Here is a 19,087-nt window from a genome sequence, read left to right as displayed (position 1 = left end):
TAACTGACCTAAGACAGGGACATTTTTACTAGGATTAAAAATCAGGAATTGTGAAAAACTGAGTTTAAATGTATTTGGCTAAGGTGTATGTAAACTTCCGACTTCAACTGTGTGTGTGTGTATATATATATATATATATATATATATATATATATATATATATATATATAAACATTCAAATATATATACACACATACATATACACATATACACATACACTTTAAAAAATATATATACCTTCCTTTTTTATTCCCGCAAACTCTACCACCCCTCCCACAATTGGATTAAACTAATAAACAATAACACTTAGGCTTCTACTTCCACTTTATACATACTATACACAATTTACAGACACAATCTATTTTACAACAGTTATATTTTGTTTGTTTTTAGTACTGGCCTTCCTCTATTTCTGATGTCCATCCAGTTTGATTTCTCCTTCGTATAATATGTTACCAATTACAATTCGTCTCTTACTGAGTATACACCTTCATAATATTGAGTTCACTCCAATGCTTCCCACAGTTGTGTCAAGTTGGCTGGATGTCCTTTGGACCATTATACACACAGAAAACTGCTAAGCTGTAAGGGCTGTCTGAGGAAGTGGACCAAAATGCAGCAGAGTTAGTGTTCATCATCATTTAATAAAGAACGAACACTATACAATTTACAAAACAAGAAAACTGACAGCCAAACAGTCCTGTCAGGTGAAACACACTAAACAGAAACAATTACCCACAACCACAAGGAAAAACACACACTACTATATAGGACTCCCAATCAAAGGCAACTCAACACACCTGCCTTCAATTGGGTGTCCAACACCCAACTCACACGTAACATAAAAATCTCTGCCACGTCCTGACCAAAACTACTACAATTGCTCCCTCTGCTGGTCAGGACATGACAGTACTCCCCCCTCAAGGTGCAGACCCCGGAATGCACCTTTAAAAAAGAAAACACCAAAAAAATCCCCAATACCCCAACAAAACCAATAAACAATACCCCCTAAACAATAAGGGAGGGAAGGGAGGGTGGCTGCCGTCAACGATGGCACTGTGCTACACCCTCCCTCCCCCAACTCACCTATCCTGGAGGTGGCTCAGGTGCGGGACGACGCCGAAGGTGGAGCGAGGTTCACGTCCCGCACCTGAGCCACCTCCAGGATAGGTGAGTTGGGGGAGGGAGGGTGTAGCACAGTGCCATCGTTGACGGCAGCCACCCTCCCTCCCCCAACTCACCTATCCTGGAGGTAGCTGCGCCGGGCAGACGGGCCACTCGGGCTGACCCTGGCAAACGGACAACTCTGGTTGGGCCGGGGGACAGGCGGGCCACTCGGGCTGGTCCGGGGGACAGGCGGGCCACTCGGGCTGGTCCGGGGGACAGGCGGGTCACTCGGGCTGGGCCGGAGGACAGGCGGGCCACTCGGGCTGGGCCGGAGGACAGGCGGGCCACTCGGGCTGGGCCGGAGGACAGGCGGGCCACTCGGGCTGGGCCGGGGGACAGGCGGGCCACTCGGGCTGGGCCGGGGGACAGGCGGGCCACTCGGGCTGGGCCGGGGGACAGGCGGGCCACTCGGGCTGGTCCGGGGGACAGGCGGGCCACTCGGGCTGGTCCGGGGGACAGGCGGGCCACTCGGGCTGGTCCGGGGGACAGGCGGGCCACTCGGGCTGGTCCGGGGGACAGGCGGGTCACTCGGGCTGGGCCGGAGGACAGGCGGGCCACTCGGGCTGGGCCGGAGGACAGGCGGGCCACTCGGGCTGGGCCGGAGGACAGGCGGGCCACTCGGGCTGGGCCGGAGGACAGGCGGGCCACTCGGGCTGGACCGGAGGACAGGGGGGGGCACCCTGGCAGATCCGGGCAGGCGGGCCACCCTGGCAGACCCGGGCAGGCGGGCCACTCTGGCAGACCCGGGCAGGCGGGCCACTATGGCAGACCCGGGCAGGCGGGCCACTCTGGCAGACCCGGGCAGTCGGGCCACTCTGGCAGACCCGGGCAGTCGGGCCACTCTGGCAGCTCCGGGCAGTCGGGCCACTCTGGCAGCTCCGGGCAGTCGGGCCACTCTGGCAGCTCCGGGCAGTCGGGCCACTCTGGCAGCTCCGGGCAGTCGGGCCACTCTGGCAGCTCCGGGCAGTCGGGCCACTCTGGCAGCTCCGGGCAGTCGGGCCACTCTGGCTGATCCGGGCAGTCGGGCCACTCTGGCTGATCCGGGCAGTCGGGCCACTCTGGCTGATCCGGGCAGACGGGCCACTCTGCCGACTCCTGACTGGCGGGCAGCTCTGGCGACTCTTGACTGGCGGGCAGCTCTGGCAGCTCCTGACTGGCGAGGCTGGGCTGACGCACTAGACGCCTGATGCGTGGGGCTGGTACTGGACGTGCCAGCCTGGAGACACGCACCTCCATGCTAGTGCGTATAGCGGGAAACACCGGACCGTAGAGGCGCACTGGCGGTCTTGAGCGCAGGGTTGGCATCACCCCTTCAGGCTCAATGCTTACTTCGTCCTGGCACATGCGGGGCGCTGGTACTGTGCCTACCGGCCTGAAAATCCCAGGCCTCACCACAGCCCCAACCCCAAAGCACGGGACCTGTCCAGTCTGTTTCAGCCTAAACAGGGTACGGGGAGCTGGCCTGGGGCTCCATCCTCGCCTCGTCAAACAGCCCTTGTGCCCCCCCAAAAAAATTATTGGGGCTGTCTCTCGGGTTCCCTTACCCGCTGTGTTCCCCAGTCCTCGCCAGAATTCCTCCGCTGCTTGGTCCTGTTGTGGTGGGTAATTCTGTAAGGGCTGTCTGAGGAAGTGGACCAAAAGGCAGCAGAGTTAGTGTTCATCATCACTTAATAAAGAATGAACACTATACAATTTACAAAACAAGAAAACTGACAGCCAAACAGTCCTGTCAGCCAAACACTAAACAGAAACAATTACCCACAACCACAAGGAAAAACACACACTACTATATAGGACTCCCAATCAAAGGCAACTCAACACACCTGCCTTCAATTGGGAGTCCAACACCCAACTCACACGTAACATAAAAACTTTGGGCACCCACCCCATCTCACAAGTTCAGAGATATGAATGAGTCCAGTTGTTGATGGGCAGAGACAGAGATGTTGCTCTCTGCCACTGCTTGAAGGAGACTGGAGGTATTGTGTGACCTGTATAGTCAACCAAGTAACCTACCTAGCAACCTATCAGGGCACAGGTCACAAAGGTCAGAAAGAGTTTGAGAGGCAGGTTTATGGTACCCCGTAGATGCTCAGGCTACAAAGTGTAGTGCATCTAAGGGGTTGTGAGGTGCTGATAAGTCACCGGCAGGGAATTCCTAACAGTCACCCCTAAATATGAGCAGCAAATGTACTAAAAAATGAATTCAGGCTACAGCCCGCCACCCCATCAGAGGCAGGCAAGGAGCAGCCAGGGAACAGAGTGCTGAGGTTGTCCGTATTGATGGCACTTCAGAGTAGGGCCAGCCCACTGTAGCAAGTCAGGTGCTGGGGGGGATCCCCCACAGAGGTGGGCCAGGAGTGCCCCCATGTCTAGGGAGGAGAGCAGGCCCAGCGGCAGCGACTCCCCAGCTGAGGCAGGCCCCAGCAGCGGAGAGCAAGCGCGGGGGTGTTTCCCCACAGGGGCTTGCTGTGCCCCAGTAGAGGAGAGAAGGCCTGGCTGCGACGGTTCCCAAACTGAGGCAGGCAAGTCCCCCAGTGCAGGGCCCAGGGCAGGCCCCAGAGCAAGGCCCAGATCAGAAGGCAGTGCTGGTGAGTCCAGGGCAGATGGTGGATCAGCTTGGACCCCAGGAGCAGGAATATGTAGTGCCTCTGAGACAGGACACTGGGGGGTGAAGTCTGGGTAGTCGCCCACGATTAGGTCTGGTGTGTCCCACACAGTCACGTCGGGGGTTGAGTCCAGCAGCAGCAGGACCAGGACTGGAGATCGGTCATGTGGTGCATGCTGGGCAGGGCATCCCGGACAGACGCATCCTGGACACCCCAAATGGGACCCAGGGCTGTGGATGGGTCAGGTGAAGCTGTACTGTCAGTAGCTGGTGATACTGGTGTGGCTAGGTCTTCCCATGGGCCCAGGTCAGGGCTGGACCACTCATCAGAGGTAGCAGCAGACAGGTCCGGTGCTGCTGGAGGGTCCCCTAGTTCAGGGACAGGCTGAGAGTCAGAGGCAGGCATGATCTGGTGGCGGTGAGGAATTGGGTCCTGTCAGCAACATAGGCTCACTACCGCGTGGCAATTCTGCTGGAGTCGCATAGACTGCCCGAGCCAGGGAGAGGGATCCCCCAGAATCCACAGCAGTGGAGGGGGGATCGGGAATGACATCAGTAATAGACTCAGTCTCTGAAGCAGGCAACTCCAGAGGAATGTGATTGACCACATGAAACAAAGGAAACGTGCAATATTTATTTTTTAGAAGCGCTGCATTTGAAAGCAGATTCGAAAAGTCATTGCAACCATAGTGATCCTATTAAATTACTTGAGGGGCTGTCATAAAACTTAAAAGTTCCAGAATTGGGTGAAAATGGCAGCCAGGGAGAAATCCAAAGCAGTCTAATTGGAATGAATGGCAGTGACATAATCTAGATTTTTCTGGATTATGTAAAAGGAATGTGTATCAGAAATTGTGTAACACAATTGTCAACCTAAAATATTTTCATATAATTACAAATACAGTTTATACCGGTTTTATACACATGTTCTGTATAAATAGCCTCTAAAATACATGTAAACGGACCATAAATGTCTAAATTGTTTTCTTGGAAAACTGTGAGTGCTATTATTTTATATTTTTTATTTCACCTTTATTTAACCAGGTAGGCCAGTTGAGAACAAGTTCTCATTTACAACTGCGACCTGGCCAAGATAAAGCAAAGCAGTATGACAAAAACAACAACACCTGCTGTGGGGAGTGCAGGGCTGTTGACCGGGGTAGCGGTAGCCAGGTGGAAAGCATGGCCAGCCGTAGAAAATTGCTTATTGAAATTCTCAATTACTGTGTATTTATCGGTGGTGACAGTGTTTCCTAGCCTCTGTGCAGTGGGCAGCTGGGAGGAGGTGCTCTTACTCTCCATGGACTTTACAGTGTCCCAGAACATTTTTGAGTTTGTGCTACAGGATGCAAATTTCTGCTTGAAAAAGCTAGCCTTAGCTTTCCTAACTGTCTGTGTATATTGGTTCCTAACTTCCCTGAAAAGTTGCATATCACGGGCCTATTCGATGCTAATGCAGAACGCCACAGGATGTTTTTGTGCTGGTCAAGGGCAATCAGGTCTGGAGAGAACCAAGGGCTATATCTGTTCCTGGCTCAACATTTTTGAAAGGGGCATGCTTATTTAAGATGGTGAGGAAGGCACTTTTAAAGAATGACCAGGCATCCTCTACTGACGGGATGAGGTCAATATCCTTCCAGGATACCCGGGCCAGGTCGATTAGAAAGGCCTGCTCGCTGAAGTGTTTTAGGGAGCGTTTGACAGTGATGAGGGGTGGTCGTTTGACCGCGAACCCATTACGGATGAAGGCAATGAGGCAGTGATCGCTGAGATCTTGGTTGAAAACAGCAGAGGTGTATTTGGAGGGCAAGTTGGTTAGGATGATATCTATGGGGGTGCCCGTGTTTACAGATTTGGGGTTGTAACTGGTGGGTTCATTGATAATTTGTGTGAGATTAAGAGCATCAAGTTTAGATTGTAGGATGGCCGGGGTGTTAAGAATGTCCCGGTTTAGGTCACCTAGCAGCACGAGCTCTGAAGATAGATGGGGTGAAATCAGTTCACATATGGTGTCCAGGGCACAGCTGTGGGCAGAAGGTGGTCTATAGCAAGCGGAAACGGTGAGAGACTTGCTTCTGGAAAGGTGGATATTTAAAAGTAGAAGCTCAAATTGTTTGGGTACAGACCTGGATAGTAAGACAGAACTCTGCAGGCTATCTCTGCAGTAGATTGCAACACCATCCTCTTTGGCAGTTCTGTCTTGTCAGAAAATGTTATAGTTAGGGATGGAAATTTCAGGGGTTTTCGTAGTCTTCCTGAGCCAGGATTCAGACACGGCTAGGACATCCGGGTTGGCAGAGTGTGCTAGGGCAGTGAATAAAACAAACTTAGGGAGAAGGCTTCTAATGTTAAAATGCATGAAACCAAGGCTTTTACGGTTACAGAAGTCAACAAATGATAGCGCCTGGGGAATGGGAGTGGAGCTAGGCACTGCAGGGCCTGGATTAAACTCCACATCACCAGATGAACAGAGGAGTAGTAGGATAAGGGTACGTTAAAGGCTAAAAGAACTGGTGGCCTAGTACGTTCGGGAACAGAGAGTAAAAGGAGCAGATTTCTGGGCACGGTAGAGTAGATTCAAGGCATTATGTACAGACAAAGGTATGGTAGGATGTGAATACAGTGGGGGTAAACCTGTGCATCGAGTGACGATGAAAGAGATATTGTCTCTAGAAATTGAAGCTCGTCTGGAGGTTTGTTAACAAGGTGTCCAAAGAAGGGCCAGAAGTATACAGAATGGAGTCGTCTGCGTAGAGGTGGATCAGAGAATCATCAGCAGTGAGAGCGACATCATTGATATATGCAGAGAAAAGAGTCGGCCTGAGAATTGAACCCTGTGGCACCCCCATAGACTCTGCCAGAGGTCCGGACAGCTGGCCCTCCGATTTGACACACTAAACTCTATCTGAGAAGTTGTTGGTGAACCAGATGAGGTAGTCATTTGAGAAACCAAGGCTGTTGAGTCTGCCGATAAGAAGCCATGGCCAGGTCAAAGTAGACGGCTGCACAGTAGTCTTTTATCGATGTTCGGTTATATCGTTTAGGACCTTGATTGTTTAGGACCTTATAAGACACAATATCAGTACTTGTTGTATTTACAGTGACTTCAGAAAGTATTCATGCCACTTGACTTTTTCCACATTTTGTTGTCTTACAGCCCGAATTTAAAATTCTATTAAACAGATTTTTTCACAGTGGCCTACACACAATACTCCACCAGTCTGTGGAATTGTTTTTCAAAATGTTCACAAATTAATAAAAAAATTAAAAGCTGAAATGTCTTGAGTCAATAAGTATTAAACCCCTTTGTTATGGCAAGCCTAAATAAGTTCAGGAGGAAAAATGTGGGTAAGTCTCATACGTTGCATGAATTCACTGTGTGTAACAATTATTTTTTTTAATGACTACTTCGTCACTGTACCCCACACATACAATTATCTTTAAGGTCCCTCAGATGAGAACTTAATTTCAAACACAGATTTAACCACAAAGACAAGGGAGGTTTTCCAATGCCTCGCAAAGGGCACAAAAAAAGCAAACATTGAATATCCCTTTTAGCAGAATGGTAGATCAATAAACCTAGTCACTACAAAGACACAGGTGTCCTTCACTATGAGTCCAATGGTGACTAAAATAGTTTAATGGCTGTGACAGAAACTTAGGATGGATCAATCACATTGTAGTTACTCCACAATACTAACCTTTATATAATTGACAGAGTAAAATGAAGGAAGCCTGTATAAAAGGAGAGCTTCAAGTTCCTCATCCACACACGCACAGTAGTGAAGAAGCCATGACATGACTCTTCCCCCTCAGGTTGTAAAGGTTTGGCATGGCCCTAGAGTTGGGCGGACATCCCAGTACATCACTGGGGCCGAGTTCCCTGCCATCCAAGACCTCTATATCAGGCGGCGTGAAATGAAGGCCCGGAAAATCCTTCAACTCCAGCCAGACTGTGCTCTCCACTTCAGCACAGCAAGCGGTACCATTGCAAGTCTGACACCAACAGGCTACTGAACAGCTTCTATCCCCAAGCCATGACTGCTCAAAATGGCTAGACAGACTATTTTATTTTTGCACCGTCTCTACGAACACTCAAAAGGGCCCTCCCTACACACTCCATTTGCTCACACATAATATGCACATATCTATACTGACTACACGCACACCCAATCACATAAACTGCTGGTACTGTTTATCATATCCTGTTGCCTAATCACCTTACCCATACCACTCCAGTATCCCTGCACATTGTAAATATGGTACTAGAAGTGACTGACCCTGTATATAGTATGCTTGCTTACTTTATGGGTGTTCTTATACATCGTGTTTTTTTCCTACATTGTTATTTTTAATACTACATTGTTAAAGATAACTGCATTGTTGGGTTTAGACTTTGCAAGAAAGGCATTTCACTGTACTTGTGCACATTACATTAACTTGTAAGCACAGAACTCATCCTCACATTATAAAGAATATAGGTTTTGAAGTCTAACCAGCTCATTGCAATAGTTACAATGATTTCCAAACATTATGCAGATTTAGTCCCAAATCAGCAAATAAAATCCATGGGAGAAGCTTTTGTTCTTTAGACATTTTATTGACAAAAGAAAGCATGGATTTAATCTTCGTCCTCCTCCTCTTCCTCATCCTGGTTGATCTGGAAGTATCGCAGTTCATAACTCTCCTTGGTGTTGGCCACCACACGCAGCCAGTCCCTCAGGTTGTTCTTCTTCAGGTACTTCTTGGTTAGGTATTTCAAGTACCTGGCACATAGAAGGGCAATGTCAGCAATATAAAACAACACTGCAAATTACACTGACAAAGATGCACTGTAAATTTGTTACATTTTGAGGACTTTTCAGGCTAGGCTGGGGTTTATTCTGGAGGGTGCAACATTACAGAATGTTCAGATAGAACAGACAATATAACTTGCAGAACCTCATCATCAGCTCCATATTTAACCGTTCGATCTGCAATGTACCCCCCCCATTTTTTTTTTAGAGCAGGTGAATTTTCAATTTAGAGCAGGTCTTGGCACCCCCATAACAAATCAGGGATCCCACCTAAGAATTTAAAATGTCTATGTGAGACACCCCCAACAACTGTCAGAGATAGACGTCAGGCACCCCCAAGACACTTCAGTCATCTACAAGAGTCAATGTATAACTTAAACCCTGACCCCCCCATTACATAAAGCCTAGATGTACTAAATCACCACGCATTAATGCTAGTCAAATGGCATTCACATCTTAAGTCAACTGTGTAAACCTGACCAACAAACTGAATCTGTTCAAAATTCGGAACCTATCCATATCAGAAGAAAAGGATCAGGGATACATCCAGGGATCTATGTGGAGGGTACGGATATAAAAAGGCTTGTTTTAAAAAGAGCCCCGTTTGCTTCCCTGCCTGTACTGCAACATCTATATTATAATACCGTAAAGCCAAAATCACACGGGGAGACGTCCGTCAACGGCGTGAAATGTGTGTGCGAGAGTTGCGAGTGTTAATTCACAGACCGCGTAGCATAACCAGCATAATTGTCATGAAAAGCCATAAACAGTTGTATTATCTTAAAACCGTAGTAGCCTAAAAGGCACTAAGTAGACCAACTATACATTTCTTTTCTGTAAATGTATCCTGTTATTTTAACAGCATTGTGCTGCGTAGACGCAAGAACAATAGACTGGCGTCATACTTTGACAAGCTATACACGCGTGACGCTGGTGACGCTCGCAGCCCGTCTGTTTTATATCATTTAGTCCCGTGCATTCCATTTCAAGCACGCTCGTGCATATTTTTTTTTACAAAAAAAAATCAAATTTAAAAAAACACTGCTTGCCGTGTGAGCCGGGGCTTAAGCCACAAAATTACGACGTGATATGCTCCTACAATTTTGTGCTGATTTTCTTAATTTTAGGCCCACAAGAAGTGCCATCCAGAGACATGCCAATGGCCACTTCATATTCAGCTGTGTTTTGTATTTTTGTTCATTTTCAATTTTTTTGTGTTTTCCCTGCCCCATTATTCCCAACATGCCCTCCAATCTAACCCTCAAACCCTTACAAAATAAAGGTTCATAATGAATCAATTAAGCACTAGGCCCACACAGGAGGGGGAAATTTGATTAAAAACATTGCATTTCAGAGAAAGCAAGTGCCACGCTCCCACAGGAAATACAAACGTATTTTTTTATATATATATTTTAAAAACTACAAAGTTAAAATATAAAATAGCATATCCAGAGACTGAAAAGCTAAAAAAAAAAAACATTGAGGGGGGAAGAGATTGCACCGAATCAAATTATTAAATTGCCAATTATTTACTGCCCGTAAGGGCGGGGTGTCGCTAGTGTTCCATAATTTCCTGCCAAATCAAAAATAAACATTGAGCGTTCTCTTAACTTTTTCTACTCATATTCATCCGTCTACTTAATGATAGTATTTTATGTGAAACACTAATAATCACTTTAAAAGCACTCCTTCAAACAATGAATTAGACTTGGGATTTTCTCCAGACTGTCCATCAGGTAAGACAACAGAAAGCCAATCAAAGCCCAACATCGATGGCAAAACTGCAATGAGCAGATAACTGTTTGTGCCATGTTGCTTGCTGCTTTGTTAAATGCAATACCACAACACAACTGAAAGCAAAGGACAGTTCCACCTTCCTAATAAAAACAAGTGAAAATGCAATACATGCATAACTGTGGACACAAACCAAGTGCCACCATCCGACAACACAACATAAAATGGAAGATGATGTTGCTCATCACAAGGGCAATTCATAAGCTAAAATCAAGATTTCATTGAAACATACCTTTTGGAGAATGGCACCTCAGAATTCACAGAGATTTTGCTCTTGCTCCTTTCAATGGACACCACGCCACCACCCAGGTTCCCAGCTTTACCGTTGACCTTGATGCGCTCCTGCAGGAACTGTTCCTGTAAAAGACGAGGCCAAAGGTGGATTTTGGGACAAATATGGAACCATACCCAACTGAATACTACCTGTAATGAATGTTACATACTGCTGCAAATATTCTGTCAATATGAGAACCATAAGTTGAATATCATTTACATTTTAAACATGGTCCTTTAGCAGACTCCAGTAGCAATGTACAGCTAGTGAATTTTAATTAAGGTAGTTATGTACGACAACCACATAGTTATAGTAGCCTAGTCTAGAACCAGGCTTCCCTAATCGGAAAGCCTCTTGAATTCAACGGCAGAAAGTAGCTACAATGGGGTGGAAACCCGGTGTAAATCATTAACTCCACACAACATGTTAAACCAATCAAATCCCTTGCTTGTGCGGGGCTCTAAAAAGGTGCCCACTAGATTAGTGCCGTAGGCGCAACAGTGCGTGAGGATGGCCGGGAGTACAAAAGTAGAGTACAAAACAGAATTACGTTTTTCTCCAGGTTTTCTTCCATTTTCTGCAACGTTGCAAACTAGCATACGCAACAACTCCGCAAAATGTGTCCTACGCGGTTGAAAAACAGTGACAAACATTACATGCAGCACCCCTTCTATAGGCATGTGGGGGTATGGGTCTTGAAATGTAACATCCACTGGAAGCTGGCAGACCATTCGAGCAGTTGACTTACACAAAATTCTCCAGACCTCCAAAGGAGGCATGACAACGTGATTTGGAGGTATGGCTACACAAGACTAAGGTTACAGTCACTAAAACTTCAATACAGCAGCCATCATCAAAAGCAGTGCTAGTAAGAAAAAAACAAGTGAAATTGTCATTGCAACTTTCGGGATATGACTTAATTTACTATTTCCTTTTTTCCCCCTCTTCCTGAAACCTAGTGTGTGTGTGTGTGTGCTGCGTGACACCAACTGCAAAATATCAGTAGTATGAACCACACTAACCATCACACTTGTACTAAATTGAAGACAGAGCCTAGTATGAGTATAATGCAGATAAGGGACATCTGGATTAGGAATCATGTGCCTAGCCTCTTTGCTCCCGGAGACCTGTACACATTGGGCTCCAGTCACTGAAGGTTACATCCCATATGCACGAAAACATTAGGGTTGGGTGGTATCCAGGTCTTCATATCGCCCTTCTCTTACCACAGGATTAACGGTATTACCGGTTTAGTACACAAGTGGGCGCAAAAAAAGTCCATTGGGCGTCTTACCAGAATTCAAACAAAATTAGCACAAGTAACAGTGAATTTGCATGAAGGCGGCTAGATAATGTATACAACTGAAATGTGTCTTCCGCATTTAACCGAACCCCTCTGAATCAGAGAGGTGCAGGGGGCTGCCTTAATCGACATCTTCGGCGCCCGGGGAACAGTGGGTTAACTGCCTTGCTCAGGGGCAGAAAGACAGATTTTGACCTTGTCAGCTCGGGGATTCGATCCACCAACCTTCCGGTTACTGGCCCAATGCTCTAAAAATAAATAGGCTAACGAGCACAAGCGAATTGCAAAGACAGGCAATCCAGCTCAAAGTTAAACATATATAGGTAGGAGCTACCGAATGTCATTTTTGGTGAGTTTCGACATTTACAAGCTAACGTGAACGAGAGACATTGTGCAAATGAACAATGTTTTGACACATGCCGTACAGGCTCTCCAGCAGCATGGCTACACACTGTGTCTGTGTGGAGTCGCTAGGGCAACGGGCTCAGAGGGGAGGAGCAGGTGGACTGAAAATAGAGAAGACAAAAAACGCAAGGAAATCAAGTTAGCAGCAGCTGTACAAATAAATTAACCAAAGGGCTTTGCCTTCTCAAACACTGCAGAATGCTAACACAATATGACACCCCGTCACCTTAAGTGGCTGAATTTATAAACTCAGCAAAAACAGAAACGACCCATTTCAGGACCCTGTCTTTCAAAGATAATTTGTAAAAATCCAAATAACGTCACAGATTTTCATTGTAAAGGGTTTAAACACTGTTTCCAATGCTTGTTCAATGAACCATAAACAATTAATGAACATGCACCTGTGGAACGGTCGTTAAGACACGAACAGCTTACAGACGGTAGGCAATTAAGGTCACAGTTATGAAAACTTAGGACACTAAAAAGGCCTTTCTACTGACTCTGAAAAACACCAAAAGAAAGATGTCCAGGGTCCCTGCTCATCTGCGTGAACGTGCCTTAAGCATGCTGCAAGGAGGCATGCAGATGTGGCCAGGGCAATAAATTGCAATGTCCGTACTGTGAGACGCCTAAGACAGCGCTACAGGGAGACAGGATGGACAGCTGATCGTCCTCGCAGTGGCAGACCATGTAACACCACCTGCACAGGATCGGTACCACACCTGCGGGACAGGTACAGGATGGCAACAACTGCCCGAGTTACACCAGGAACGCACAATCCCTCCATCAGTGCTCAGACTGTCCGCAATAGGCTGAGAGAGGCTGGACTGAGGGCTTGTAGGCCTGTTGTAAGGCAGGTCCTCACCAGACATCACCGGCAACAACATCGCCTATGGGCACAAACTCACTGTTGCTGGACCAGACAGGACTGGCAAAAAGTGCTCTTCACTGACGAGTCGCGGTTTTGCCTCAGCAGGGGTGATGGTCGGATTCACGTATATCATCGAATGAATGAGCGTTACACCGAGGCCTGTACTCTGGAGCGGGATCGATTTGGAGGTGGAGGGTCCATCATGGTCTGGGGCGGTGTGTCACAGCATCATCGGACTGAGCTTGTTGTCATTGCAGGCAATCTCAACACTGTGCGTTACAGGGAAGACATCATCCTCCCTCATGTGGTACCCTTCCTGCAGGCTCATCCTGACATGACCCTCCAGCATGACAATGCAACCAGCCATACTGCTCATTCTGTGTGTGATTTCCTGCAAGACAGGAATGTTAGTGTTCTGCCATGGCCAGCGAAGAGCTCGAATCTCAATCCCATTGAGCACGTCTGGGACCGGTTGGATCGGAGGGTGAGGGCTAGTCCCCCCAGAAATGTCAGGGAACTTGCAGGTGCCTTGGTGGAAGAGTGGGGTAAAATCTCACAGCAAGAACTGGCAAATCTGGTGCAGTACATGAGGAAGGGATGCACTGCAGTACTTAATGCAGCTGGTGGCCACACCAGACACTGACTGTTACTTTTGATTTTGACCCCCCCCCCCCTTTGTTCAGGGACAAATTATTCAATTTCTGTTAGTCACATGACTGTGGAACTTGTTTAGTTTATGTCTCAGTTGTTGAATCTTATGTTCATACAAATATTTACACGTTAAAACTTCTTCAGGCTACGGTCTTTTCTCTCTCAATTTCCACCTGACTGAATGCCCAAAGTAAACTGCCTGTTGCTCAGGCCCTGAAGCCAGGATACGCATATAATTGGTACCACTGGAAAGAAGACACTTTGACATTTGTAGATTTGTTAAAATAATGTAGGAGACTATAACACAATAGATGTGGTAGGAGAAAATCCAAAGAAAAACCAAACTGAATTTTTTTTGTGAGCCCATGCTCTTACAATGGAAAGTATAGGGAAATAATTAAATCTAGCTCCCAGTATACAATTCCTATGGCTTCCACTGGGTGTCAGCACTCAATGTTCAAGGTTTCAGGCTTGTTTCTTCCAAAACGAGTAAGAATAATGAGTTTTACTACAGAGACAGTCTTGGAAATTCGTGTATGCGCGAGCGATGAAGAGAAGACGCACCTGCTAATATCGTTTTCCTATTGAACATACTTCTTCCCATATGAAATATTATAGTTTGATTACATTTTAGGGTATCTGAGGAGTCAATAGAAACATATTTTGACTTGTTTTAACATTTTGTGGTAGATTTTTTAATTCCTTTCTTTGCATGTTGAACGAGTGGATTACTCAAATCAATGGCGCCAACTATACAGACCTTTTGGGATATAAAGAAGGATTTTATCTAACAAAACAACACTACATGTTATAGCTGGGACCCTTTGGATGACAAATCAGATGAAGATTTTCAAAACGTAAGTGAATATTTAAATCGCCATTTGTGAATTTATGAAACCTGTGCCGGTGGAAAAATATTTTGATGTGGGGCGCCGTCCTCAAACAATCACATTTTATTTTTATTTATTTATTTCACCTTTATTTAACCAGGTAGGCAAGTTGAGAACAAGTTCTCATTTACAATTGCGACCTGGCCAAGATAAATCAAAGCAGTTCGACAACATACAACAACACAGAGTTACACATGGAGTAAAACAAATATACAGTCAATAATACAGTAGAAAGATAAGTCTATATACAATGTGAGCAAATGAGGTGAGATAAGGGAGGTAAAGGCAAAAAAAGTCCATGGTGGCAAAGTAAATACAATATAGCAAGTAAAACACTGGAATGGTAGATTTGTAGTAGAAGAAAGTGCAAAGTAGAAAGAGATAATGGGGTGCAAAGGAGCAAAATAAAATAAAATAAATACAGTAGGGGAAGCGGTAGTTGTTTGGGCTAAATTATAGATGGTCTATGTACAGGTGCAGTGATCTGTGAGCTGCTCTGACAGCTGGTGCTTAAAGCTAGTGAGGGAGATAAGTGTTTCCAGTTTCAGAGATTTTTGTAGTTCGTTCCAGTCATTGGCAGCAGAGAACTGGAAAGAGAGACGGCCAAAGGAGGAATTGGCTTTGGGGGTGACCAGAGAGATATACCTGCTGGAGCGCGTGCTACAGGTGGGTGCTGCTATGGTGACGAGTGAGCGGAGATAAGGGGGGACTTTACCTAGCAGGGTCTTGTAGATGACCTGGAGCCAGTGGGTTTGGCGACGATTATGAAGCGAAGGCCAGCCAACGAGAGCGTACAGGTCGCAGTGGTGGGTAGTATATGCGGCTTTGGTGACAAAACGAATGGCACTGTGATAGACTGCATCCAGTTTGTTGAGTAGAGTGTTGGAGGCTATTTTGTAAATTACATCGCCAAAGTCGAGGATCGGTAGGATGGTCAGTTTTACAAGGGTATGTTTGGCAGCATGAGTGAAGGATGCTTTGTTGCGAAATAAGAAGCCAATTCTTGATTTAACTTTGGATTGGAGATGTTTGATGTGAGTCTGGAAGGAGAGTTTACAGTCTAACCAGACACCTAGGTATTTGTAGTTGTCCACATATTCTAAGTCAGAACCGTCCAGAGTAGTGATGCAGGACAGGCAGGCAGGTGCAGGCAGCGATCGGTTGAAGAGCACGCATTTAGTTTTACTTGTATTTAGGAGCAGTTGGAGGCCACAGAAGGAGAGTTGTATGGCATTGAAGCTTGTCTGGAGGGTTGCTAACACAGTGTCCAAAGAAGGGCCAGAAGTATACAGAATGGTGTCGTCTACATGGCATGCTTTCGCTGTAATGGCTACTGTAAATTGGACAGTGCAGTTAGATTAACAAGAATTTAAAACTTTCAACCGATATAAGACACTTGTATGTACATAAATGTTTAATATCTGTAATTTTAGGATTATTCATTTGAATTGCGCGCTCTCCAGTTTCACCGGAAGTTGTCCCGCTAGCGGGACCCCTATCCCAGAGAGGTTTTAAGTTTGCTGAAAATAAACGCAGTTGACAGTGAGAGGACGTTTCATTTTTTGCTGAGTTTAGAAAGTTAAACTAGAGGTCGTATTAACGCATAAATCTATTTTTCACGCAGGAAAATGAGATAAAACCAATAAGAAACATCATGCTGTGTTTTGTAAACACAGATGTAAAATGCTTCTTATTGTAATTTCTGCTCGGCATCAGATTAAGTTTGTGCTTCAGTTGCACTTCTAGATAAGCCTATTTTCGCCGATAAAATACAAGATCAACTATAAGAAAAACATTAGGACATGTAGCTGTCTACGTTCTTTCTATGACAGGCCTAAACATTAGAAAAATGATGGCCATGCATCGTTTTTGCAAAGACCTTGCTTTTTCATTATGGGCTTATTTACTTGTGGTTGCCAGTTATTTCATTTTCATCTGATGAAAATGAAGCTATTTTATACTGAATGCGTTTTCCGTGAAGGAAAACTATACTTGCACGTCCCTGATCATTCAATCGAAGCAACCACAAAAAAAAAACAGCGACCCCTGGACTCTGATGATCCTGCTGCCGCTTTCTCCTGTTATGCTATTTACAAACACATGACTGGCTCAACGTTGCTGGGGAACTAAGCTTCACAATGTAAAATAATATAACATGTGAAATAACAACGCAATCTGCTTTATCTTTAACGCATTGCACAAGTTAACTGCAGGTATTTAGTTAAATAGCTGAAAATATTAAAACGTATAGAAAAACTGAAGTTTCAAAGGTATTGAAAAACCATCCCTTATATACGGTATACTGCCCAAGCCTAGAAAACATTTACCAGCCCTCTAGCTTACCCATTTCCGAGAAACTTTCCTCCCCACTGAAGGCAAATCTATAATACCTTATCAGTCGGTACGGTTATAAAATGTTTGAACTATGGTAAAATAAACATTTCAATTCAAATGTTCCGACGCTCACTCACTCCATACTAGATCCCAGATGGAAGCGCACATTTATGGAGATAAGAGTGTATTCGGTAAACTCAGGAAGTGGAATAGAAATGTTTATTTTCACACATCTTATAACCCGTACTGACTGGTAAGGCATCCCGGATTATAAATGTATCTTCGGTGGTCAGAAAAGTTGATCAGGAATAGGTCAACCAGAGGGCTGGCAAATATGCTTTCGGGGATATGGGATGTAGCCTTCAGCGAAGGGTGCCCATGTGTACAGGTCTCCGGGAACTAAGAGGCTCATTTGTGACATGCAATGGGTACACTGCAGCTAGTGACTGGAACGAGCTGCAAAAAAAATAAAAAATAAAACACTGGACCGTTTAATCTCCATCTCTTCATTCAAAAACTCAATCATGGACACTCTTACTGACAGTTGTGCCTGCTTCGTGTGATGTATTGCTGTCTCTACCTTCTTGCCCTTTGTGCTGTTGTCTGTGCCTAGTAATGTTTGTACCCTGTTGTGCTGCTGCCATGTTGTTGTCATGTTGCTACCATGCTGTGTTGTCATGTGTCGCTGTCTTATGTAGCGATGCGTTGTCTCTTGTCGTGATGTGTGTTTTGTCCAATATTATTACTTTTAATCCCAGCACACGTCCCCGCAGGAGGCACTTTGCCTTCTGGTAGGCCATAATTTTAAATAATAATTTGTTCTTATCTGACTTGCCTAATTAAATAAAGGTTAAATAAAATAAAAAAGTAAAATGTCTAGTAATAAAGTAAGACATTTAATAGGATATTGCATGTTTTTTTTCTCTATAGGATATTGCATGTTTTTTCTCTAACATCGGCTACTTACAAAGTTGGCAGCATCCATGATGCCATCCTCCACTGGGTGAGTGCAGTCCAGGGTGAACTTCAGGGCCTGCTTCTTCTTCTTGCCACCCGTCTTGGTCTTTTTGACGACCTGCTTCTTCTGTCCGGACATTGCAGAGGGTCTAACGTTATTAACTACAACATGATAAATACTGAATGAGACACCATACTGTGTCATTTTAGTATCTAACGTGCTAGATTGTTTTGAACTTAGCAACTTGATTGATTTGTGTTACAAACCGGTCCGGAAATGTTTGGTTGTGACGTGTGTAAACTAACGATGGGACAAGACTTTAGCATATCAATTTGGTAAAACATTTGATTAAACTTTTTTTTAAACGGTCACTAATGGTACTATAAGTAGCACACTAACTTTTAGCTGGTGTATTTCCCGCTGGCTAGCCATCCATCGTTCACGGTTACAACTAACATTTGCCAACTAGCTAGCTGTGTTAGCTACTATAGCTAAATTGCTACAACGTGGTTCAATGGGTGCAGGCCCAACTGGTAAACAAAGCAATCGATTGGTGCTACAAGTCTTCTTTGGAAACACAGTTCAATGTGGATTTATTACGTCAACATTAACTACAATAAACGACAGACAAAAAGTGATATACTTAGCTATACAACCTATTTCAACGTGAATACTCACAATCGGAGCCATGTTGGCCGGCGATTCTTGTCCAGAAAGGAAGAGGCAGAGTTTGCTAAGTCCTATATCCGGTCTACATAAATCGATGAAATCCATGAATCTGTGATAGATTCATCCAGGAGATATTCTATGCCCAGTTTGAGGTATACGTATTTGGGCAAAAAAAGTTTAATAATTCTTCTACACTTTGGCTACAGACCATTTTGAGGGTAGTCTAATTCCACAATTATTATTGACAATTAGTATAACTTCAACAGGCATATGTAGGCTACAGGTATCCTCTAAATCCTGTTGTTGCCAAAAAGAAAATAGCTTCTCTACAATTGAGTCAAAAAGCCTGCCCTCATATCAATATTTC

The 19,087-nt window shown here is 45.2% G+C and overlaps 1 protein-coding gene across 1 annotated transcript; it reads right to left on the bottom strand.

Annotated features, from left to right (window-relative positions):
- Nucleotides 1-8,354: 8,354 nt before the first annotated feature.
- Nucleotides 8,355-18,836, bottom strand: LOC115150713 (60S ribosomal protein L22). Its single transcript, XM_029694256.1, has 4 exons — nucleotides 18,730-18,836; nucleotides 18,061-18,177; nucleotides 10,598-10,722; nucleotides 8,355-8,541 (listed from the first exon to the last, which is right to left on the bottom strand). Exons 1-4 carry the CDS (start codon nucleotides 18,823-18,825, stop codon nucleotides 8,397-8,399), a joined length of 483 nt encoding a protein of 160 aa, XP_029550116.1. The 5' UTR covers nucleotides 18,826-18,836; the 3' UTR covers nucleotides 8,355-8,396.
- Between the last annotated feature and the right edge of the window lie 251 nt (nucleotides 18,837-19,087).

Source organism: Salmo trutta, chromosome 16 (assembly GCF_901001165.1).
Source record: "Salmo trutta chromosome 16, fSalTru1.1, whole genome shotgun sequence".
NCBI lineage: Eukaryota > Metazoa > Chordata > Actinopteri > Salmoniformes > Salmonidae > Salmo > Salmo trutta.
Note: the sequence above shows the minus strand (reverse complement) of the source record. Positions and strands in the feature narration are given on the sequence as shown.

Bases quoted from the DNA above. Each gene is read 5' to 3' on its own strand.
- LOC115150713 (XM_029694256.1), bottom strand. From the start codon at position 18,825: ATGGATTTCATCGATTTATGTAGACCGGATATAGGACTTAGCAAACTC. The intron at 18,178-18,729 runs GTGAGTATTCAC...ATGTCCGGACAG, and splicing joins CGGCCAACATGGCTCCGATT to AAGAAGCAGGTCGTCAAAAA. The intron at 8,542-10,597 runs GTATGTTTCAAT...TCTATGTGCCAG, and splicing joins GAGGTGCCATTCTCCAAAAG to GTACTTGAAATACCTAACCA.